Source organism: Sphaerodactylus townsendi, linkage group LG06 (genome assembly GCF_021028975.2).
Source record: "Sphaerodactylus townsendi isolate TG3544 linkage group LG06, MPM_Stown_v2.3, whole genome shotgun sequence".
NCBI classification, from domain to species: Eukaryota; Metazoa; Chordata; class Lepidosauria; order Squamata; family Sphaerodactylidae; genus Sphaerodactylus; species Sphaerodactylus townsendi.
The window spans coordinates 133488729-133513717 of record NC_059430.1 but is presented as its reverse complement, the minus strand read 5'-3'; the positions used below and the strand labels follow the sequence as shown (position 1 = coordinate 133513717).

Genomic DNA, 24989 nt, shown 5'->3' with positions numbered 1-24989 from the left:
ATGTCAAAGGCAGGGGGATTTAAAAGGAAAATCTGGGGAAATTTGGGAGGTGCCTGCTGGCAGGGGTGCAATTGTTAAGCTAGCAGCACCAAACTTTCAGGGTATCTTTAGGAGACTCCCCTAATGATACCACCCAGGTTTGGTGAATTTTGGTTCAGGGGGTCCAAAGTTATGGACCTTTAAAGGTGTAGCCCCCATCTTCTGTTAGCTCCCATTGGAAACAATGGATGATGGGGCACCCCCTTTGGGAGCCCATAGCTTTGGACCCCCTGGACCAAACTTCACAAAACCTGGGTGGTATCAGTAAAAGATTCTCCTGATGATACATCTCAGGTTTGGTGAAGTTTGGTTCAGGGGGTCCAAAGTTATCGACCCTCAAAGTGTAGCCTCATCTCCTATTAACTCCCATTGGAAACAATGGGGGATGGGGCACCCCCTTTGGGAGACCATAACTTTGGACTCCCTGAACCAAACCTCACCAAACCCGGGTGATAGCATCAGGAGAGTCTCCCAAAACATCCCTGAAATTTTGGTGCTGCTAGCCTAAAAACTGCACCCCCTGCAGGCCAAAAATGGAAAAACACTGAAAATACAAAAAATCCCCCAAACAAACCTGCCCCCCACCCCAGGGCTGCGCCCAGGGCAACTGCCCACTTTGCCCAATGGGAGGAACGCCTTCTGGTATCTCTGTTCAGCTCACTTTCCACAATGTTGGGAACACAAGGACTGCAGTTCTTTCAGGAACTCATTCTGCCTCTGGTCTTCTTGGTACCGCTCAACATAAGCAAAGTCCATCTGCAGTCCTGAATCTGCTGCAGTCTCAGCCTGGTTCCCACATTATGCTCTGAGGCGGTTTCTGTGCCTCCTGCAACTGGTGCCCTGCTCCTAGTAACAATGTTAATTGTGTTACAGTGTTTCGGCCAGATCATTGCCAATAAGAACAGACACTTCTAAATCCTCTAAAACTCCCACCTGCCACTTCCCTACATAGTGTTGGTACACAATGGGGATCTCTGCCATAGGCACCTCGAACTGGCGTCCATGTATGCCCCTGATTTGATACTGCCTGTTGGGCACAGCTTTGCCTGGATGAGGGTGATCTTTGCACCAGTATCCCTCAATTCCATAACCGACCCTTCATTTATTGTGACTGCCTCCATAAAGTCACTGCTTATTTCTTCCTACACCTTCCAGACCTTCAGTATTTTGGCAGTGTTGTCTGTGGGGTTTCATCACAAGCAGGCTGTTCTGCCTGCTGGACAAGTTTAACAGATTTTGGAGGGGTGGCTGGTCTTTTTGGGTTTGCCAATTTAGGGCACATCGATTGGACGTGACCCTCTTCCTGGCAATGGAAACAGGTAATGCCTCTCGGGCTTCTTAAAGTAGGGGAGGCCTGCCTCACTGGATTGGCATTAGCACTCCCAACTTTCTCTTTTGGGTGCCACTCTCAGGGTTTCTTATAAGGAACAAGGAACTGATTCCCCTCAAAGTCTCCCTCCAGTTCATCTAATAAGCTGGCCACCCCAGGAACAATTTTTATCTTTTTGTCTTTCACAAACCAGCGCCTTTGGTGGGGGATTAGCCTACAAAATTGTTCTAGGCTAAACAGTTGTTTTAAGTTCCTCAAATGTGGTCACTTTACTTCCTTCCACCCACCTGTCCAATGCTTTATCTAAGCGACTGCCCAACTGTGAGTACGTTTCACCTGGCTTTCGCTTGATCTCTCTGAATGCTTTCGGGATCTGCTCTGCCGTTAAGCCAAACCTGACTTTAACACGCTCTTTAAAGAGCTTATAATCAGAGGTTTCTTCATCCCTCATGTCAGCATAAACCTCACTCAAGACTCCACACAGTAATGGATGTAAATGAGCCATTTTCCTCTCTTCAGGAATATCTAAATCAGTGATGGTGAACCTATGGCACGGGTGCCTGAGGTGGCACTCAGAGCCCTCTCTGTGGGCACGTGCAAACAGAGTCGCCCCCCCCCCTCCACACATCTAGGCTGGCCTGGGCCTCTGGGCTTGATTATTAGCATTAAACCTAAGACCTAGTTTTGGGGAAGCTAAGCGCTGCTAAACCCCACTGATTTTCATGCAAAGAACTAAAGCACGATCCTTTACCTGGGAGTAAGCTCAGTTGCTGGCAGTGGGCCTTGCTTCTGAGTAAACCCTCCTAGGGTCATGATTCACCCGTTGAAAGAGTTGCACGGTTGCTTCAAAACAAAGCCACCGACTACCACCAAGCTTACTCCAGAGTAATGCACGCCTCGGAGCCAACTGTTTTTTTCTAAACTAAAATCTCAGTATTCAGATTAAATTGCCATGTTGGCACTTTGCAATAAATAAGCGGTTTTGGGTTGCAATTTGGGCACTCGGTCTCGAAAAGGTTCGCCATCACTGATCTAAATCCGGGCAAGTTCTCTCAAAACTAGCCAGATACACCTCCACACCATCTCCCTTCTGATACTTGGGAAAGCGTTTTGCATCCCCGGAGGTAAAATCTGCTTGGGGATGGGCAGCCCTGCTCTCAGCTCCATTTCCCTCATTTTCAACTGAAACGTGTCCTTCTCGTGGATCATGTTTGCTTCATCATGTTTGCTTCACGTTCTCTTTCTCTTCGTCCCGCCTCGCATTCTTTGCCTCTCTGTCCTGCCTGGGGCCCAGCCAGCTTAGCTCTGCCTCTATCCTGGCTTTTTCCTTCCTCTTTTCAGAAGCAGTGCTAGCTTTTTTAATTTCCAATTTTTCCATTTCTAGCTTTAGTTTCATCATTTCCAATTCCCGACAGGGATCTTCTTCAGGTGTTCCCATAGCCCCTGTCTCTAGGGCTCTCCCCTCACCAGCTGCTTTCGGGGTGCCGTTGTGTGAGGAAATTTATTTGGTTTTACCTCACAAAACCTGAGAAATATTTTCTTCTGCTATTAGGATACTGGAGTTGGGTATTTCTCGTATCCCAGCACCCCCCCCCCCCCCCCCCGCCCGCCTCACTCTGAGGAGAAAGTGGAGCCTTCCGGAAAAACGGAGGGAAACTCTGTTTATGGGGGATGGATTCCAGCCGCGCAGGCTCTGCCCCTTTCTGTGGATCAGTCACACGGCGGCGGCACTCGTTGAAGTTCAAACCAAAACTACATTTTATTTACAGGCTGGTTGAACTACTCAGATGGAACAGAGAGGTTCCAAAAGCATTTTAGGTTTCACGGGCACTTGTTTCTTTCTCAGACGTGACAGCACAGTTTTCAGAGCAGACTTGTCCACCCACAGGTGCCTCTTGAGGGAAAACTTCCCCCCCGCACCCAAGCACCCTCCTAGCTCACCCGCCCTTCTTCATCACCAGAAGGGAACGGTCACTGACTCCAGGAGGACCCCCACGTGAAGTTTCCCTATTCCAGAGATCCAGACTATTTACCAGGGGTCTGGAACCTGCAGCTCTCCAGATGTTCGTGGACTACAATTCCCATCAGCCCCTGCCAACATGCTGTAGTAGTCCATGGACATCTGGAGAGCCACAGGCTGCAGACCCCACTCTAGCCTATGGCAAGCACTGTTCCTCCCTGGCAGCCTGAGATCAGAGGAGCCTGGCCACCTGGCCTCCTTCCTCCTCTCCCTGCCTCCCTGCCACTAGACAGGACCTGCAGGCGGAGGGAACTGTGGGCTGACCCCATCTGCGTCTGACCCCTGGATCTGCCTGCCTCTCCCCTCAGACTCCACTCCTCAACCAGCCACACTGACAGGCTCTTCCTGCTTTTATAGCAGACAGCGCACCCTATCTGTGGCTGCCAGCTATAGCATTACAGCCCAGCCAATCAGGTTGCGCTCTGCCTGTTACTGTGGTGTTTTGCTCGGGCTAACTGCGCCTTTGCAAATTAACCCCATATGAGCATAATCAGTCACAGAGAGCATTACAGGCAAATAAAGTTTAAAGCAGGTTTCTAGTCCCCAGGAAAGTGGAGCGGAACATGAGCAACACCCACTCTCAAGTCAGGGTGTCATAGGGCGGCATCACGAAGTCTGCTGCACTACACAATCCAACAGGTCAGTGTGTCTGGGCATCTCTGTCTGGGCGCATCTCTCAGTTTCTTTCCTCTTGGGGTGGGGGAGAACTTACTGCTGCCTATGCTGTTTCCTGCTGCTTTAGCACTCCCTCCCTCCCTCATACAGCAAGGCAGAATACATTATGGGCAACAGAACACGCACCAGAAACTGCCCTGTATTTTGCGCTCTCCATTAACCTGCCTGCCAAACACAGTTTTGAAGGAACACCAAAAGAGCGCAGACATGAAGCTTTCTAAAAAGTACAGCTTGGAAAAAAAAAATTCTAGCCCTTCGGGTTATAAGATGTGCTTGGATGAGGAAGGGCCATTTCAGCTGAAATCTCCCATGTCTATGTGGCTCCAGCCTCCAGGAAGAACCTGGCGATCGCTCAGAATTCCTGCTGATCACCAAACAGACATCAGTTCCCCTGGAGAAAACAGCAGCTTTGGTGGATGGACTTGATGGCATTGGAACCCACTGGGGTCACTTTCCAGGCTCCACCTCCAAATCTCCTAGAATTTCCCCACCTGGGGATGGCGACTGTAGCCTTGAGTTTCCCAGAGAGAAACAGAATTGCATTCCCCCCAAAAGACCTCCCGGCTTCCCCTCTGAACCTTCCCAACTAGACGTTGGGCTAAAATGGTGCAGAGGCTGATCCCGTTTGCTCTATTCCTCACAGTTTATGCAAGTTGCAGAATCTGGGTAGTTTTGGTGCATCCTGGAGTCCCTGAATGGAGAATTTTTATTATTATCGTTTTAAAAATGGTTTGATTCTGGACATATCCAAGTCAGGGTACCGTTCTCCCAAAGATCTGTTTGCAGATATGATGCCATCTGATTGTTGGGTTCTGGGGCTTTTTTCAACAGGGCTTGCACGAGGCAATGGATACAGCTCAGGAGGCCCCACCTAATATCTATTTACTTCCTTACTTCATGTACTGCCTTTCTCCCCATTTGGGTTCCCAAGTAGCTTACACTGCTCTTCTTTTCACTGTTCCACAACAACTTTGTCCTGCTTAATGGCCTCAAAAATCGCAGCTGTTGGCTCCACTGAAGGTGTCCAAGAGTTCAGCTTTTGTCCTTTCAGGGAAGGGAGAGGGAAGCTGTTCTTGGAAATGTATGGAGGCCAAGTGAGGCTTCCCTTCTGCAAAGGTCCTGGGAGGGGCTGACTTGGCAGGGAGGCTGGCTGGGACTGCAGCTATTCTTCAGGCTTCAGGAGAGTTTACTTGTTGCAAGATAAATGGCCTGTCCCTTTCCCGCCAGTGTTTACTTCTGAAGGGTCTATTGGACAGGTTGGACGTGCAAAGGAGTGATGGGTGTGAGGCGTGATTGGCAGGAGGGGGCGGGGTGTGTGTGCAGCAGAATCTTTCCCTTGTGCAGCTGGATCCTGACAACTTCTGGGAAGAGAGCAGGTAAAAGGGCCCAGAGAGGCCATTTGTGTGCCCATCTTCCAGGTATGTGTGGCTGCCAGTGCAGAGCTTTGGATTTCTCCCTGGAGCCTGGCCCCCTCTCCATTGGAGACCCCCGCCCCCGTCCCTTTGAAAAGCTGGGCCAACGGTAACCTGCCAGTGGCTTGCTAGTAGGTTGGTTGGGCCAGGCAAGCGCATCAAGGACCCCAGTGGGCCTCACTTGGGTGTTCAGCATGATTGGCACAAAGCGTGGCACAGGGGCTGAAAGGGGGGGGGGTCCAAGCCCTTTACCCATCACAGTCTGTTCCAAATAGGTTTCCCAGCTATTGACGGGATGCCTTGAGCTGGGTGCCTCTGATCTTGAGTAGAGTATCCCTCCTCTCTCAAGGTTGTCAGAGGCTGTTCTGCAAAGTACAGCCACATACTGGGTGCTTATGAGGAAACCCACTTCTGTCTCTCCTCTCTCTTAAAGGACTCATTGCCTCTGAGGATGTGCAGAGTGGCCCCATCTTTGAGGGGAGAGTGGTTTTATATTTTGAGTCTTTGGGGAGGGCGTGTATTGTGAGAAACTCACTTCGTAGGAAGAAAGGAAATAAGAAATAAGAAAATGTTGAATGCCAGCCCCCACCCCTCCAATTGCATGGCATTCTCCACATGCTTCTGGGGATGCCAGCCTCCAGGTGGGACCCAAGGACCCCCCCCCCTGGAATGACAGCTCCGTTCCAGATGACCACGGCCAGTCTGCCTGGAGAAAATGGCCACGTCAGAGTGTGTGCCTGTGGGAGGCGAGGGGTGGACTCCACGGCACTATGTCCCACTCAGGTCCCTCCCCTCCCCCAGCTCGAACCCCCAAATATCCAGGGGTTTCCCAGCCTGGATCTCATACCCCTAACCCCCCATTTCCTGCCAGTTGCCGGGGGGTGGGTGGGGCTGGCAGCCCTACATACTCACAGCCCCCTCTTCTGTAGAGTTATTCCAGCATTACCCCTGACTTGAGTCCCAGGGCACTTCCTCAGCTCAGGCGCGCTCCTGTTTCCCTCTCCACCCAGCCTACTTACCACTAGGCTGTCAGGCTCTGCCTTCTGCACATGACCAGAGGTGCTTGATTTCTTGCTGCATAAGGTCTCGGCTCACAGGGAACCCAGCCAGTCACATGCATGCCTCCATCTTGGGTGCAACCTTTTGTGCCGGTTTCCACCAGCTACCATGTTCTCCATCCACCTGGCCGCTTCCCACTGCCCCTCGTGACAAGCAACACAGGGCTGTTCTGCCTGCCGTGGACCTGGCCTTCTGTGGCTGTGTTACTTTGGGGGAGTGGGAGAGACCCTCGGGAAGGGTGAAGCAATCTGCCTCAGTTGGCCCGTTTGGGGGTACCCCACAGCCTGTGGCCGGTTATTCCAGTTGAAGCCTTCAGATGTTGTGGCTGGGGCACCAGGACTTCTTGGGCTTTCTCTAGAGGGGAAGCCTTATAGCTGCCCCCCCCCACCTCCTCTCCACTTAAAGTCTGACCGCACTGCCTGGCCTTGGGAAGCTATGGGGCCCAGCTGAGCCCACAGGAAGGAATCTGCTCAACAAGAGCCATTAAAATGCTGGGCTAGGGAAGTCATGATGATACACTTGGCTTAATGGGCTCCCCACTCCTTGTTTGAAGTGAGGGCGGGGGGGGGGCAGATCCCAGCAACCTGGTGGCGGGGAGCATCCTGCTCAGATTCCCATTCTACACACTTCACCTCCCTCATGGATTCCCACAAAATAAGAGCTACTTGTTTACTTCCCAGGGCTGCCCCCCAAATCCCAGGTGTATGCAGATACTTGTTTGTGAGATTTGTGCTCTGTTTGTGCTCAAAGATACTCTTCTGGGTCATTTGTTCACATCTCAAAGGCGGTTCTGGGGCTGTTGGAGGCCTGATGTAAAGATGATTTTGCTTGTGGGAAAGCCTATGAGACTTTTCCTGCATCTTATTTAAATGCAGGGCCCCCACAGGTGACCAGCAGAGCTGCTCTGAGGGGATGAATTACCCTTCTCAGCAAGACGGAGGAATGCGCTCCTTCTGGAGATGGCTTTCATTCCAAGAAAGAAGAGCAAATGACACATCTGAGAAAAGATGAAGAGCAAATGTTATTAACTACCTGGTGGGGGGAGGGGGGGGCAGAGGAAGGCAAATCTCCTTAGTGACCAGATGGGGGCATTCTCAACACAAGAGCCGGCAGGATGAGTCTTCTCAGCCCACAGAAAGACTTGACAAAGTCAAATTGCCTGGCCCCTCCCCAAATGGGCATCATTTATACTGCAAAGCTCACAGGGGACCATGGATGTGTGTGTGTGGGGGGTGGGGGGAGAGAACCATGCAGAGTTCAGATGTTTCCACCCAACCTTTTCCAAGCTTTTCCCTGGAGCCCCGGGGGCTAGAGGACGACGGCCCTGTTCCTTCAGCACAGCCTGTCCAGAGAGCCTGAGTGCTTGGAAGAAAAGTGGGTGTGTAAAAATAGCAAAGAGCTAAAACTCCACACACACACACACACACACACACACGCACACACACACACACACACACACACACACACACACAGAGAGAGAGAGAGAGAGAGAGAGAGAGAGAGAGAGAGAGAGAGAGAGAGAGATATTCTACCTGCAAACCAGGCTTCAGAGCTTGTGGGCAGCAGCAACCGCTGTCTTCTATCACCTCCCACTCCCTACCTCTCCATGCATAGGATGGATGAAATAATACAGGGAAGATGGTATAAATTAATATGCATTTATTTGTCCTCTATACATCAGAAATAGTTTCTCTTGGCTCCCTCCCTTCCTGCCAGGCTTCAGCTGAACCCTGCCTTCTGTCCCCTTCTGTCCCCCAAACAATAGGACTGGACAACCCCACCCAATCACCCCTTTCATGCTGTCTGTAGAACTGGATATGGGGCAACTTGATGGCTGGGGGGTTAGGAAGCAGGGTGGCAGTGGTGGTCCTGGGTTTGGTTCCAGAAATACGTCCCATTCTCATTCGGCTACTAAATAGGAGATTCCACTCTTTCTTCTCTAACAAGGTCAGGCCTGGCTGGAGCTGCAGAGTTATGCCCAAAGGAGGGACCCCCCAAGCCTCTTCCCCACCAGCGAAGTGCCACAAAAGGACTGCAGCACATTCCTGCGGCCATCCCAAGGCTGGATATTTTGCTGCGGTCATTCTTGGCCAAAAAAAGATGCTCTGTGGAGTGGACAGCAGGAAAGCAACCAAGGCCAGCCTGGCAAGAGCATTCAAATGCCCCACTCTGAGTAGCACAGAGTTCTTTGGAAGCAGAAAGAAACAGGGGAGCTCTAGGCCTGGCCCGGCCACCCCCCAGAGGTTACATGGAAGGCTTTGGGTGGGCAGGCCACAGTTCTTACACCTGTGATTCAGCCTCACGCTCTTTGGGCTGCTGCTGCTGCCGCCGCTGCCATTGTTGCCTGGGCCTCCAGCGCAGCCGGGAGAGGCAGGCATGTCCCACGTGTGAAAGGTGCTGCAGTTTGACTCGGATGCAGGAAACCTCGCTGGTGGGGATCCTGGAGAAGAAGACCTGATTCTGGCGGGGTGAGTCCTCCTCTGTCTTCTCCAGGCTATCCATCACAGCCAGAATGTCATGGCGCTGGACTTGGTTCCGCAAGCCTCGAACATCCAGGATGGCTGAGATGTGCTTCTTCCTGGAGAGGGCGAGAATCGCTTGACAGCTTTGTTTTGGGCTGCAGGCTGTTTTGAAAACATCACGAGGAAAGAAACTGTGGGCTTCAAGGCCTGAGAAGCTCAGCCACCTAATCTCAGAGAGCCCATGTCGAAGAAGGTGCTGTAGTACTCGAAGGGCAGATTCAGACATGGCCAGTATAAAATAATGATTAAAGAAGCCCATGCAACAATAGCCTTGGGCTGGAAGGAAAAGAAAAAATGGACACTTCAGAGATGGCTAGAATATATCTGGGAACAAGTGACACTTGATATTTTCGATATACTAACCAAAAATAAGACGTGGCAAGATAAACAGAATGAAAATTTGAAGATATGGATAATATACGTGGACTGGATGAAAGAAGCTCGAGTCAATGAAGAAATATGGGAGAAGAGGCTACAGAGAATGAACTTACTGCTGCTTGTGTGACAAAACTATGAAGAAGAAGTAATGGGGGGAGGGAGAAATGGGGGAAAAAGGATTGTTTGAAAATGTATGAAGAAGGAAATTACTATAAACTGTAAAATTCAAATGATACAATAAAAATGTTAAAAAAAGATTCAGACATGGCCACTGGTGTCACGACTGCGGTCAGTGGCTGCCGCACCTCTGCAGTAAGTTCACCGACACAAATTGGAGCCTTTTGTTCCTGCGCTCCTTCATGACACAGTGTGGTGAAAATAATCCAAATCTGGGGGAGGGGTCCATGTGGACAAAAACTGCTCATGAGGAATGGCAGCCTTCAACCTACACCTGGCCTGAACCACTTCAGATATAGCAGGGGGAGCAATGGTGTGAACACTTCCGGCACCACATTTGGAAAACAGCAGACTCCCCAAATGTACCAGATTCCCACCCCCACTGGCCAAGAGCCACTCCCAGCCAGGACTCTCTCTTCAAAGGAGGGGCCAGGCTTCAGTGGGGGCAGGGAGACTCCCTGAAAGACCATTGCTTGGGGGCACATCTGGTCCTCCAATTCAAGCCGACCCTCCTGTGGCCAGTGGACCAAGCCACTCAAGCCACGAGAGACTGTGATCACAGCAGACCGTGACCCTTTGGACAGGAGGGGGAATGGGCTCTGATACCTGGTCAGGGATGACTTCCCAGAATTACAACTGATCTCCAGGCAACAGGGATTGTTCTTCCCGGACAAAACTACTCCTGTGGAGGGTGGAATATATGGCAATATATATCTATCATGGGGAGGTTTCACCCGCCCCAAATTTCCAGAAACTGACCAACCCTCAGCCTGCCACCCACAGGCTGCTGCCTCCAGCATGGCTCACCTCAGGCCGCTGCCAAGCGCTCCACAGAGGAAGGGGGCTTGAACCCACATGAAAGAGGCATCCCCCTCCTTGAAAAATGAGTTCTGAGGTTGAGCCTGCCCCCCCCCGTGCCCCCTTCCCTCTCCCCCTCATGTCTACCATGCACTCCCCTGTTCTCAGGCACCAGGCAAGAGAGCAAGGAGGCTGCCTCTGCATCCCTCCGGCAAAAGAGTTTATTTAAAGCCCCGCTGTTTCGGATGTCTCGTTAACTTCAGGAAATTGGCATGGGGCCCACCTAATCAGCAAGGCCCTGTTTTGCTGGCTGCCCAATGGGCGGGGGGAGGGCGCTGAGAGCTGACACAGGGCTGGTCTCGGGGTTAATGACTCCTCTGGGGTGTTTTTTCCCAGCAGTGGGGGCTGCGGCGTGCAGGGGAAGCCACCCGCTTTTGGAGAAAGGCGACGCTAATCAGCCTCTTGCATCCGCCTGCAGAGCTCCCGTCTCCCACCTCCCCTGGCGTGGCCTAACCTTGCCTCCTCCGAGCAGTGCCCCCAATTTCCTAGGAGGACTTGCCTGGCAAATCTCCCTCCTTCTGAGAAGTTTCCTGTGGAGGAACAGGAAGCAATCAGAAAAGGGGGTTGGGGGGCATCTGCAGCTCCCCCCCCCCCCACAGATCTTGCCTGTGCCAGGAGAGTGAGATGCCCTCTGATGGAGAGGGAGCCCGCCAATGGGCAGCCACGGAAGGCCTACTGATGAAGGGGGCTGAAGGACAAGACGTCCTTCCCACCTTCAAGCAGCCGTTGGGGGCTTCTGGGGAGGGTGGCTTTCTGCTTGGTTTAAGGACGGCTTTGGCTTGTTGGTCCAACTCCCTCCCCACACCCATCCAGCTCCAGCTGGCACAGCCAGCATTTCCCCAGGGCCATCACTGTCTATTGGCCTCTCTTCAATATTTGCCCTGCCTTCCCCAATGGAGCTCAAAGTAGTGGTAGAACAAGACCATCAGAATGGCAGCCCGAGAATAAAAATCCACGGTCAATCCAAAACATCAAGATCCAATAATCTGATGGCAGCAGTGGAAAAGGCAATCAAGTTGCAGCAAACTTAGATCCGTCATAGGGTTTTCACAGCAAGAAACATTCAGAGGTGCACTGGCATAATGCCCATTGGGCAAGGTGGGCAGCTGCCCAGGGCATCACCTTGTGGGGGGCATCAAAATGCTGGGTTCGTTTTTGGGTATTTTAGTGGTTTTCCATTTTTGGCCTGCAGGGGGTGCAGTTTTTAGGCTAGCGGCACCAAAATTTCAGCGTATCATCAGGAGACTGTCCTTATGCTACCCCCCAAGTTTGGTGAGGTTTGGTTCAGGGGGTCCAAAGTTATGGACTCTCAAAGGGGGTGCCCCTATCCCCCATTGTTTCCAATGGGAGCTAATAGGAGAGGGGGGCTACAGTTTTGAGGGTCCATAACTTTGGCCCCCCTGAACCAAACTGCACCAAACTTGGGGGGTATCATTAGGGCAGTCTCCTGATGAGACCCTGAAAGTTTTGACACTGTGCCTTCAGAAATGTGCCCCCCCAGCCTGCAACCCCCATGGCAGCAATGCAGAAAACTCAATGCAGAACAAAGATTCTTGGGCAAATTTCTAGGATGTTCGTGCAGGGGGTGCATTTTGGATGTATCGGCACCAAAATTTCAGGGTATCATCTGGAGATGATGGCACCCTTTGGGAGTCCATAACTTTGGACTCCTTGAACCAAGCCTCACCAAACTTGGGGAGTAGCATAAGGACAGTCTCCTGATGATATGCTGAAATATTGGTGCTGATATGTCTAAAAATGCACCCCCTGCAGGCACCAATGTCCTGGTGCAAAATAAATTTGGCCCATGGGGGGGCATCCAACTCAGGTTTTGCCCAGGGCTACAGTTTGCCCAGGGCTGCCTCGTTACGCCCCTGCAGAGGTGGTTTGCCACTTGGCTACCCTGGATTTTCCTGGTGGTCCACCATCCAAGTACTAACCAGGGCTTTCATAGAATCATAGAGTTGGAAGAGACCCCAAGGGCCATCAAGTCCAACCCCCTGCAATGCAGGAACACACAGTCAAAGCACTCCTGTCAGATGGCCATCCAGCCTCTCTTTAAAAACCTCCAAAGAAGGAGACTCCACCAACCTCTGAGGTAGTGTATTCCACTGTCAAACAACTCTGACGGTCAGGAACTTTTTCCTGATGTTTAGGTGGAATCTCTTTTCCTGCACATCGAACCCATTACTCCTGGTCCTAGTCTCTGAGGCAGCAGAAAACAAGCTTGCTCCCTCTTCAACATGGCATCCCTTCAAATATTTGGACATGGCTATCATGTCACCTCTTCACCTTCTCTTCTCCAAACTCAACATCCCCAGCTCCCTAAGTCTCTCCTTGTAGGGCATGGATTCCAGACCTTTGACCATTTTGGTCGCCCTCCTCTGGACATATTCCAGCTGACCCTGCTTAGCTTCTGAAATTTGACAAGATCAGTCCAGCCATCCAGGTCTGGGAAATGCCTGGAGATTTTGTTGGTGGAGCCTGAGGAGGGGAGGGACTTCAATGCCAGAGAATGTACTTTCCAAAGTGCCTGTTTTCTCCAGGTGATCTGTGTCACTTGGAGATCAGTTCTAATTCCGAGAGATCTCCAGCCACCCATTACCTAAAGGTTGGTAACAACTATTTCTGACCTGCCTGTGAGTATGGGCCAGGAGCGTGCCCCAAATGGACAACCAGGCCTGGGCAAACCAGACTGGGAGTAGGAGCTCTTTTTCTTCAAGCTGTTGGAACGCCACCAGAGGATCTTGACAGGGATCCCAGGGCCCTCTACATCACATTTTCTTTTAGAAAATGGAAGTCCAACTTGACTGATGAAGAATACCAGAGCGAACACAAATGGTGGCAAAAGAGAATCAAGTTAGCTGTAAGGGAGGCAAAAAAAGATTATGAGGAATGCATGGCTGCGAACATCAAGACCAGGAACAAACAGTTCTTCATCAAAAGTAGGAAGCCAGCGAGGGAAGCGGTAGGCCCGTTAGATGACGAAGGAACAAAAGGTGTGCTAAAGGATGACAGGGAGATTGCAGAGAAGCTGAATGAATTCTTTGCATCTGTCTTCACCCAAGAGGAGGTGAGGAAAATTCCTGCACCTGAACCATGCTTCTTAGGAGGCGAATCCGAGGAACTAGCGAAGATAGTGGTAGACAAGGAAGAAGTTCTGGTAGCCACTGATAAACTAAATGCTACCAAACCCCCGGGCCCAGATTGCATTCACCCAAGAGTTCTTAAAGAGCTCAAGCATGAAATTGCTGATGTTCTCACTTTACTATGCAACTTATCCCTGAAATCAGCCTCCATCCCTGAAGACTGGAAGATGGCTAATGTCACACCAATCTTTAAGAAAGGATCTAGGGGGGACCCAGGAAATTACAGGCCAGTCAGTTTGACATCTGTTCCTGGTAAATTAGTAGAATCTGTCATTAAAGATAAAATTATTAAACATGTAGAAAAGCAAGACCTGCTGAGGAAAAGTCAGCATGGCTTTTGCAGTGGCAAGTCCTGTCTTACAAACTTACTAGAGTTCTTTGAGGGTGTACACAGGCATGTGGATAAGGGGGAACCAGTGGACATTGTCTGCTTGAATTTCCAAAAGGCTTTTGACGAAGTTCTTCACAAGAGACTATTGAGAAAACTCAGCAATCAAGGAATAAGAGGGGAAGTCCTCCTATGGATTAAAAACTGGTTGAGGAACAGGAAGCAAAGAGTGGGTGTAAATGGGAAGTTCTCACAATGGAGAGATGTAGGGAGTGGTGTCCCCCAAGGATCTGTTTTGGGACCAGTGCTCTTTAACCTATTCATAAATGACCTGGAAGTAGGTGTGGGTAGCGTGGTGGCCAAGTTTGCGGATGATACCAAATTATGTAGGGTGGTGAGAATCGCAAAGGATTGCGAAGAGCTCCAAGCGGACCTTGACAAATTAGGTGAGTGGGCTAAGAAATGGCAAATGCAGTTCAGTGTAGCAAAATGCAAAGCGATGCACATAGGGGCAAAAATTCCAAACTTCACATACACACTATAAGGGTCAGTGCTATCAGTCACAGACCAGGAAAGGGATTTGGGCGTCTTAGTTGATAGTTCCATGGGAATGTCAACTCAATGCATGGCAGCTATGAAAAAGGCAAACTCTATGCTGGGGATAATTAGGAAAGGAATTGAGAATAAAACTGCAAAGATTGTCATGCCCTTATATAAAGCAGTGGTGCGACCGCACTTGGAGTACTGTGTTCAGTTCTGGTCGCCACATCTCAAAAAGGATATCGAAGAGATAGAAAAAGTGCAGAGAAGGGCAACAAGGATGGGTGCTGTGTGGTTTCCGGGCTGTATGGCCGTGTTCTAGCAAACCGGAAACCACACAGCACCCAAGTGATTCCGGCCGTGAAAGCCTTCGACAATACATGGCAACAAGGATGATTGAGGGATTGGAGCGCCTTCCTTATGAGGAGAGGCTGCAGCGTTTGGGACTCTTTAGTTTGGAGAGGAGACATCAGAGGGGGGATATGATTGAAGTCTATAAAATTATGCATGGGATAGAAAATGTTGACAGAGAGAAATTTTTCTCTCTTTCTCACAATACTAGAACCAGGGGGCATACATTGAAAATGCTGGGGGGAAGAATAAGGACTAATAAAAGGAACCTTCATGCAACGTGTGATTGGTGTTTGGAATATGCTGCCACAGGAGGTGGTGATGGCCACTAACCTGGATAGCTTTAAAAAGGGCTTGGACCACTGGTGGGATCCAAACATTTTAGTGTTCCCATGGTGGTAGGATTCAAACTGTGGCGTAGCGCCAATGGGGCTGTGCGGGGCACGATGGGGGTGTGGCCGGGCATTCCAGGGGTGGGGCATTCCTGGGCGGGCCTGTGGCAAGCACGCAGCCGCTGCGCCGGGGCTTGGGCGGGAAACGAATGCACGCAGGCGCAGGCTGCCACGCACGCCGGTGCACCTCCTGCTAGACTGCCTCAAGTTCTGTGCGCTACTGTTGAGAGGAGGGGCGTAACTAAGGCAAAAATCACGTGGCAAAATCACCCATTAGTAATCCCCTCTCGGCACACACACATAATTAGTAACCTACTCTCGGGAACCTGTGAGAACCTGCTGGATCCCACCTGTGGCTTGGACACATTTATGGAGGAGAAGTCTATGTCTACCAATCTTGATCCTCCTTGATCTGAGATTGCAAAAGCCTTAGCAGACCAGGTGCTCGGGAGCAGCAGCAGCAGAAGGCCATTGCTTTCACATCCTGCACGTGAGCTCCCAAAGGCACCTAGTGGGCCACTGCAAGTAGCAGAGTGCTGGACTAGATGGACTCTGGTCTGATCCAGCAGGCTTGTTCTTATGTTCTTAAGTTCTTATGGACAGCCACTACAATCTTTCTCCGTCACCCACGCAAAATGGCCCCCATCAGGAAGCTTCTGCCAAGCCCACTTCCTGTCTGAAGTCCAGCCACTTATTTTCCTTTGGCTGCACGTCTGCCTGCCTGCCTGCCTGCCTTTCGTTTCTTTCTTTTCTTGTAAAAAAACAACAAGCCCAAGAGGGTCCAGATAAAACAGGAAACGCCCGTCAGCCACACTTAACGGGCAATCTGCCGCCTCCAAACAATTCCTGAGGATGCACAAGGAGGAAGATGGAAAGATAAACAAACAGCAGACATACGATAAGGTTCAGCTTCATCTCCCTGAGTGACGCAATTGGCTGGCAGCAGAATGGGCAACGTGGAAGGGCAGGTATTTATAACCCACCAGCCACCTCTTTCCTGGAAAAATGGTGGTGACATTTCAGTTCCGAGAACCCACTGCCATGATACCACCATGGGAGGAAAGGGATCACTTCATCCACTCCCCAGAGCCTCTCTGGAGCAGGGTGCCCCAGAACACCTTCCAAGAGCTCTAGAGGAATGACAGAGAAGTCGTGGCAGGGCTGGGTTCAAGCAAGGGAAACATGACTTCCTCCTGGGCCACTTCCATGGCTCCATGCAGATCAGGCTGGGGGCAGGATGGACCCAGGATATTAGCTCAACATTGCCTGTGCCACCGATGACCAGGTGCCAGCTCAGGAAGGGCACTGCCATGTTTCTTGGGCCACTCCCCCTAACTCATCAGCCTTGTAGCCCAAAACAGCCACATCTTCTCACATGGGTCAATGGATGTGCCACCAAGCCGTAGTATCTACACTCGCATGCAACTTCAGGAATGTCCAACTCCACGTTGGGAATTATTAGGAAAGGGATTGAAAATAAACCAGCCAATATTGTAGAGCCCTTGTGTGAAGCCATAGAATACTCATTTGGAATACTGCATGTAGTTCTGGTGGCCATATCTCAGAAAGGACAGAGCCAAGCAAAGGAAAGTATGGAAGAGGGCAGCCAAAACGATCCAGAAGGAGGAACACCTTCCGTTTGAGGAAAGGCTGGAGAGTCTAGGACTTTTTTCATCTTGAAGAAAGATGGCTAAGAGAGACATGAAAGAGGTTTATAAAATTATGTATGGAGTGGAGAAAGGGGGTAGAGAAATCTCCCATAATGCTAGAACTTGAGGTACCCAACAAAATTGTGTTCAGGACAAAAGAAAATACTACTTTAGTCAAGAATTGTGGAATTTACTGCCAGTAAATGCAGTGATGGCCAGGAAAGGGGGATGAAGCAGATTCACAGCAACAGTTGCTAGCCATGCGTAATAAAGAGAACGTCTATGTGCAGCAGCAGTTGAGCCTTGAAAGCCAGTGCTGGGAGGCAGAATTGGGGAAGGCCTCAGCTTTTATGTGCCCTGTTTTTGGCCCTCCAGAGGAACCGGTTGGTCACTGTGTGAGATAGGATGCTGGACTAGATGGACCATTGATCTGATCCAGCAGGTTCTGATATTCATATGATTCCAATAAAGAGGCTGTTCTGAGAAGCTGGCTTTAACTCTCAATTTTTTGGGTTGGGGGCAGCCCTTGGTGAAATCTGGACACCTCTCTGGAACTCTCTGCCTTGAAGATCAAGCAGCATCCTCACTGACTTTGCACCTGGACCTCAGGTCGCATGCACATCCTTACCTGACAGGCCTTCTCCACTGACGGGAGAGTCAGCTCTAATTAATGCTCCCACTTAAACTTTGACCTTGTGTTTGTTCTCTTGCATGGAGCAGACCCACTGTGGCTTTCCATAGCTGTGGCAACCAAGCCATGGCTTGGAGCTTGGCCAACTGGCTTGGCTGAGCACCAGGTTGTATCAATCCAGAGGGAAATGAGCCAGGCTGGCTATCCAGCCTGCCACTAAAAATCCTCCTGGTCTGCTCTCAGTGCCCTTGTTTGTGATGACCGGAAGCAGGGTCTTTTCAGCAGAGGCACTCTACCTGTGCTATTCAATATTTTTATCAACGACTTGGACGATAGAATAGAGGGCATGCAAATAAAATTTGCAGATGACACCAAAGGGGGGGGGGGTAGCTAGAGGACAGAGTCAGAATTCAAAATGACCTGGACAGATTAGAGAGCTGGGCCAAAACAAATGAAATGAATTTCAATAGAGATAAATGTAAGATACTACACCTTTGGCAGAAAAAATGAAATGCAGATATAGGATGGGTGACACCTGGCTTGACAACACTATATGTGAAAGGGATCTGAGAGTCTTAGTAGACCAAAAACTGAGCATGAGTTAGCAATGTGATGCAGCAGCCAAGAAAGCCAATGCGATTCTGGGCTGTATCAATAGAGTATAGTGTCTAGATCTAGGGATATAATTTTACCTCTTCATTCTGCATTGGTTAGACCTCGCCTGGAATATTGTGTACAGTTCTGGGTACACAGTTCAAGAAGGATATTGACAAGCTGGAAAGGGTCCAGAGGAGGGCAACCAAAAGGGGAAAAGGTCTGGAATCCATGCCCTGCGAGGAGATAGGGAGATGGGGATGTTTAGTTTGATGAAGAGAAGGTGAAGAGGTGACATGGTAGCCATGTTTAGATATCTGAAGGGATGTCATGTTGGTTAGGGAGCAAGCTTGTTTTCTGCTGCTCCAGAGACTAAGACAGGATTAATGGGTTCAAGGTGAAGGAAAAGAGATTCCATCTAAACATCAGGAAAAACTTCCTGACGGAAAGGGCTGATCGACAGTGGAGTGCATGACCTCAGAGTGTTGTGGGGTCTCTGTTTTTGGAGGTTTTTAAAGAGAGCTTGGATGGCCATCTGTCGGGCGTGCTTTGATTGTGTGTTCCTTCATTGAAATGGTTGGACTTGATGGCCCTTGGGGCCTCCTCCAACTCTATGAGTCTATGACTCTGTGCAGGGCCCTCTCCACCTGGCATCCCTCCCCGGCATCTTTTGCGTACTACAGTAAAATACTGTAAAATACAGGCTTCCAACTTAGGGGGTTTGATTCTTTAAAAATTGTTTTTACAATCTGTGTAGACTCTTCCTAGTCTGCAAAATGCTTTAAAGCTCTGACCAGAATGGCCTACACTAGCCCGATCAGATCAGATCTTGACTTCTAAGTAAGGGGGGCCTTGGTTAGTGTCTGGATGGAAGACCACCAAGAAAGTCCAGGGTCTCTATGTAGAGGCAGGCCTTGGCAAACACCTCTTGCCTTGTCAACCCTGAAAAGGGTCATCATAAGACCAATGCAGTTTGATGACATTTCATTATTTGCCCTGGCCTGGATGGCCCAGGCAAGCCCCGCCTTGTCAGCAAAGTCTGGGGGGGGGGGGGAGATGGCCAAGGAGGTCCAGGGTTGCTACTCAGAGGCAGGCATTGGCAAACCACCTCTGCGCATCTTTTGCCCTGGCCTGGATGGCCCAGGCTAGGCCAGTCTGACCACACCTTGGAAGCCAAGCAGCACCAGCCCTGGTTAGCACCTGGGTGAGAGACCATCAAGGAAGTCCAGAGTCACCGTGCAGAGGCAGGCAGTGGCCCTCGCCTTGAAAACCCTGCGGGCCGACCAAAAGGGGGCTGCAGCTTCTCAGCACTTAAAGCCAAATGTTTGGGGCTATTTTTAATGCCCTGGCTGGGTTTTCCACATTAATGTGTTTTATGCCGTGTTACAATTTTGGCAGGACTCTGTGAGCCACCTCAAGGCTGTTGGGATGCAAGGCTGTTGGGACAGCAAGGGGGTCGCAGTAATCCAAGCCCCCCCCCCCCCCATCACTCCCCACCCTGCAACTCTGCTTCCGTACTCACTGCACATCAGGAAAGTCCTTGGCAAAGAAGCCCACTTCTATCTGAATGGCCGGCATATCTTCCAGCTCGATCATCTCAGCCAGGTGTGGTATGGCAGCATCCAGCCAGGAGGAGGTGGATTTCTGCAAGGGAGGGACAGGTGAGGGCAATCAGCAGCTGTCAGGGCAAGGAGTTAATTATAGTTCACCCTGGGGGGGCAGTGGTAGCTGAGCTGCCCTGGCAGCCAAACAAACCAAAGGAAGTGACCTTTCAAACAAATCGCACACAGCCAGTGGAACTCCCAGCTGGGGAATGCAAGGAGGTGAGCCAGAAGGATCAGATAAACATCAGGATCCACCCGCCTGTCAGAAAGACAAATGCACCTCAGCTCAGAGGAGCGAAGTGCAGGAAAGGAGAGCCATGACAGAAAGGAGGGGCAGGCCCCTTCCTGCCCCCCACCCATTAAATTCCCACAGCCCTCCTCCTCAGATACTTTTCTCCAGAGGGCTCCAGACCTGGAAGCTGGGAGAGCAGTGATTAGAGAGGGAGAAAGGGGGTGGGGTGGGGTGGGGTGGGGTGGGGGGCACACAGCAAGACCAGTCCAGTACTTCTCTGCTGTAACTTGTTCCGCCTTGCAGCCTCTGGTGCAGGGCCATGGAGGTAGGTAAGGGGGGGTTCTCGGGTTTGAAACCCCCCCCCCCATTCATGTCCGAAGCTCCGCCCCTCTGTTTGTGGGTTTTTAAAACATTTTAGTTCTTTTTCAGTTTTTGGCCTGCAGGGGGCGCATTGTTTGGGATAGCAGCACCAAACTTTCAGGTCCTGATGATACTACCCGGGTTTGGTTCAGGGGGTCCAAAGTTATGGACTCCCAAAGGGGGTGCCTCCATCCTCCATTGTTTCCAATGGGAGCTAATAGAAGATGGGCTACACTTTTGAGGGTCCATAACTTTGGACTCCCTGAACCAAACTTCACCAAACCTGGGATGTATTATCAGGAGAGTCTCTTATTGATACCACCCAGGTTTTGTGAAGTTTGGTCCAGGGGGTCCAAAGCTATAGACTCTCAAAAGGAGTGCCCCATCCTCCACTGTTTTCAATGGGAGCTAAGTCCATAACTTTGGACATCCTGAACCAAACTTCACCAAACCTGGGATGTACTATCAGGAGAGTCTCTTATTGATACCAACCAGGTTTTGTGAAGTTTGGTCCAGGGAGTCCAAAGCTATGGACTCCCAAAGGGGGTGCCCCATCCCCCATTGTTTCCAGTGGGAGCTAATAGGAGATGGGGGCTACACCTTTGAGGGTCCATAACTTTGGACCCCCTGAACCAAAATTCACCAACCCTGGGTTGTATCATTAGGAGAGACTCCTAAAAGATACCCAGAAAGTTTGGTGCTTCTAAGCTTAAATCCATTTGCACTCCCCTGGACAGCAGGCACCCCCAAAATTTCACCAATTACTCTCCTTTTAAATCCACCCCCTTCGGCATGGATTTAAAGGGGAGAATCTTGAGGTCTCAGTTTCAGAAGAAGAATACCAAGAGTTTGGATTCCTGTAAGAGACTCAAAGGGGCTTACAATCTCCTTGCCCTTGCTCCCTCACAACAAGCACCCTGTGAGGTGGGTGAAGCTGAGAGAGCTCTGAAAAGCTGTGACTAGCCCAAGATCACCCAGCTGGTGTGTGTGGGGGTGCAATTAGGCTGAAATCTGAATTCCCCAGATAAGCCTCCCACAGCTCAAGTGGCAGAGCAGAGGAATCAAACCCGGTTCCTCCAGATTAGAATAACAATGCACCTGCTCTTAACCACTACGCCACATTGAAAGTGATGCTGTTTCAGGGTGGGGGATAATCCACCCCAAAACAGCATCACTTTCAATGTTGTTTAACTAGGGACCCCAGATTCTCCTTTTAAGATGGATTTAAAAGGATAATTTGGGCTCTCTAGTTTAAACACCATTGAAAGTGATGCTGTTTGGGGGTGGATTCCAGCATCACAGCGGCTGCTGGGGGAGCACGCAAAACTCAGATTTTGCACCAGGCTCCATTTTCCCTCTGTAAGGAATTCCATAGAAGCAGAAATAAAAGGCTTTTGGGAGTAAAAGTCCATTTATTAAGACATCTTAGAAAGCTCAAGTACACGCAGTGGCAGGAATGGCACTTCCCGCCAGAAGCACAGGTTATAACACCATTCACCCCATCCCCCCTTCCTTGCTTTCCCATGGGAGACGGAGTGCTTCATCTCCACAGCGCAAGAAAGATAAAGTCTTCCGGCCGATGCATTCTGGCCCCATCGCCCGGGCTGTGGAAATGCACTCAAGGTTACTTCACCATCAACACCTGTATTGAATCCTTTACACTCTGCCTCCCCTAAAAAGAAGACCCCTTCCCCCCAGGTTTACGGAGAAAGGCGCAGTGGAAAGCAGAAATAAGGGTAGGGGGGCTTCAATATTTTCGAATAAAACCCATTGATTATACCCAGAGGAAGATATCCCACCCAAGAGACTAAATATTGCAAGCTGCGTTTGCGGTCAAAGCGAGGAGTCTCAGGATAGCTGCCACTTCGTGAGTGCTTGTGGCCACTGGTCAATAATAGTCGGTGGGGGAAGCACCTGGCCACCTCTCTCGGCATTTGGGTCGTAAGCATCAGGCATCGGAAGCCGGAGCCTCCTTGGAGCAAAGCTTTTTTCGGAATGGAAGACAGGATGGATCGTTACTAAGAGAGTTAGGCAAATCTAAGCCGGCAGTGACATCATTAATCACTCTTTAGTAATTCCTCTGAAAAGGTCCCACCAAATCACTACTTGCCAAGTTTGGAATATTTATGCACGTCTCTGAGATTTTTTTGTAGATAAATACACCCAGGGAGCCCACATGCAGAGAGGAGAAAAATAACCGAGCGGTGTTTATCCGCTTTGCCCAGTTTTGTGGGAGTCCTTTGCTTGTTGTAAGGCGTGTCTGGACCGACTTCCATCCCTCGGCTAGGGATGAAATCCATTGTTGAAATTCTAAAGGGGGGTCCAAAGCTGCTGCGGTAGTTGTGGCAACGGGCGGAAGGAGCCAGCCAGACACAATTTCAAAGGGGTTTTCTTTGTACCTACTATGAGAAGACACGCATTGTTGTAGGGCGTACTCCGCAAACGGAATAAGCTCGCACTTAATTGTCTTGGTGGTAGTTGGTGTAACAACGTGAAATACTGCTCTCAGAGGTTCTGTTCGTTCTTCTCCATCTCGCCGTCCACTTTGAACGTGGTAGGTGCGAGCGACTGGTCGTGGGCGGCCCCAACAACCCCAAAACGCCTTTCCAGAACTTTGAGATGAATTCGTTGGGGCCGCGGATCGGAGACCACCTTTAACGGGGCGGAAATGGAGACGGTAAACATGTAGTGAATAAACAGCCGTGCCTAACTCTAGGAGGCCGGAGGGGATGGAAGCACATGGAATAAAATGGAGCTTGCTTAAGAGAATAAGTCTACCACCACCCATAAAAAACCGATGTTTGCCATGACTTTCGAGCAAAATCTGTAATAAAATCCCATGGAGAAAGTGACTTCCCAAGGGCGGGAGGCTACCGGGAGAGAGTTTCAATAGTCCATGGGGCTTTCCCGGGATGGTTTTGGCTTCTGCACAAAACCGAAAGCAGCCTTTTAATGTATGCCTCAATGTCTTTTGCGCGATTGCGCGCCACCAGAACTGCCGGCGGGCTAAAATGCAGAGTTTTCAAAAGCCAAAATGTCCAGCCGAATCGAGGCATCGTGGGCAAGCTTCAAGAACCTGCTTCGCGGAGGGGGGGGGAGGCACGCATCAACATTCCCCTCCGCCAAACTCCGGCATTCCCTCCAAACGAATTGGAGAGTCTCCTTCGTCAGCTGGAGGCTTCGGTGGCAGCCCCGCAGCTTCCTCCAGTTCCACCGCAGGAAAGGAGAGAGAGCGCAGACTGGGAATGGGGGGTGGAGGAGAAGTGGACGCTTGAGATCGGGTGACAGCCAACCCCAACTGGGAGGGGAAAGAACAGTGCGTGGAATGTCTCAGAAGAGGCAGCTCCACCCCTCCCCGGGTAGGCTTGAGAGCGCGTCAGCCAGTTTGTTGGTTTTCCCAGGGAAAAAATGGACTGTAAAAGAGAAACGAAAAGAAATCGGCCCAACGAAGTTGTTTTGGCGGAACATCTTGAGGGGTGGAAAGAGCTGCCAGGGGAGAGGGCGTTTTATGATCCGACCAAACTGTCTGAAAGGGGTGCTTAGCCCCTCCCTTGCCAGTGGCTACTAAGTGAGAGTGCTACTTTGATGGCGCGCAGTCTCTTTGTCTCCCACAGTCCAGTTGGAGTTCGGCACCAGAGGAATTTTTTTTAGACAAATAAGGCTACCAACGGAACCAGCCTACCACTGCTTCCTATTTTTCTGCAACAGGGCTTGCCCTGGGGCAAGTGCTTTGTCCGGAGGGGCATCCACGTGAACCACAAACGGGAGATCTGGGTCAGGGTGCTTTAGGATAGGATTCCGGTGGTAAACGAGATTTTAATAGTTGAAAGGCTGTTTGACATTCCTCAGACCAGGAAAGGGGGGCCCCGGGCTTGGCGGACCAGTGGATCCTTCTTACCCTTAGTGCGTAAGAGGTCTGCTGAGAGGGAGAGTCAGTTCAGCTAATTGGGGTATAAAAGTCCACCTGATAGAAATTAGCAAAACTCAAGAAACGACTGGAGTTCTTATGCGGTTGGTGGGGGCAGGCCATTGGAGGACCAAGGCCAATTTTAGCAGGATCCATTTTAAAGTTTTCCCTCGGCTGAGATCCGGTAACCCAAATAGTCAAATGGAGAGTCTGATGAAAACAGCATTTGGAGAGTTTGGCAAAGAGAGAGTTGTCAAGCAAAGTGCCGTTTCAAATACCTCTCGAACCAATATTTCATGCTCTTCTATGGTTTTGTGAGTAAATTAAAGACGCCATCTAAGTATATACAACAACTCCCTTTGTACAGGTAAATCATGGAGAACTTCGCTGATAAGGGCCATAAAAGCTCCAGGGGCCCCACTTAACCCGAATGGCATTATTAAATATTCAAACTGTCCAAACTTTGTGTTAAACGCAGATCAGGTGTTACTTGCCTTCAAAGGCAATTCTGACTCTGTAGTAAAGCTTCTCTCAAGTCCAATTTAGTAAAAATGCGTCCTTTGCCCAGTGCATCTAAAAGGTCCTGTGATCAAAGGAAACCAAAGGATTATTTATGATGAACAGGAGAAACCGCATTGAGACTCCTCGACATAATCTGTTACCAAAGCCGTAAAGACTCCATCTTTCTTTTTGACAAACAAACGCGAGCACTGGCGCAGTGTGTGTGTTTGGTAGCTCCGCCGTGATGAACCCGCAAAAGCAAAGGTTCTTGTCCAAGAAGA

The 24989-nt window shown here is 50.3% G+C and overlaps 1 protein-coding gene across 3 annotated transcripts in view; it reads right to left on the bottom strand.

Annotated features, from left to right (window-relative positions):
- The window catches only part of EXOC3L2 (exocyst complex component 3 like 2), a 69208-nt gene that overhangs the window by 5865 nt on the left and 38354 nt on the right, over positions 1-24989 (bottom strand). Inside the window, exons 11-12 of one of the 3 annotated variants that reach the window (XM_048499284.1) lie at positions 19627-19748; positions 8180-9113 (exon numbers count right to left, since the gene is read on the bottom strand). In XM_048499284.1, coding sequence (XP_048355241.1) covers positions 8816-9113; positions 19627-19748 — 420 coding nt within the window. In that variant the 3' untranslated portion in view covers positions 8180-8815. The other 2 variants (XM_048499285.1, XM_048499286.1) reach the window with 2 other exon arrangements.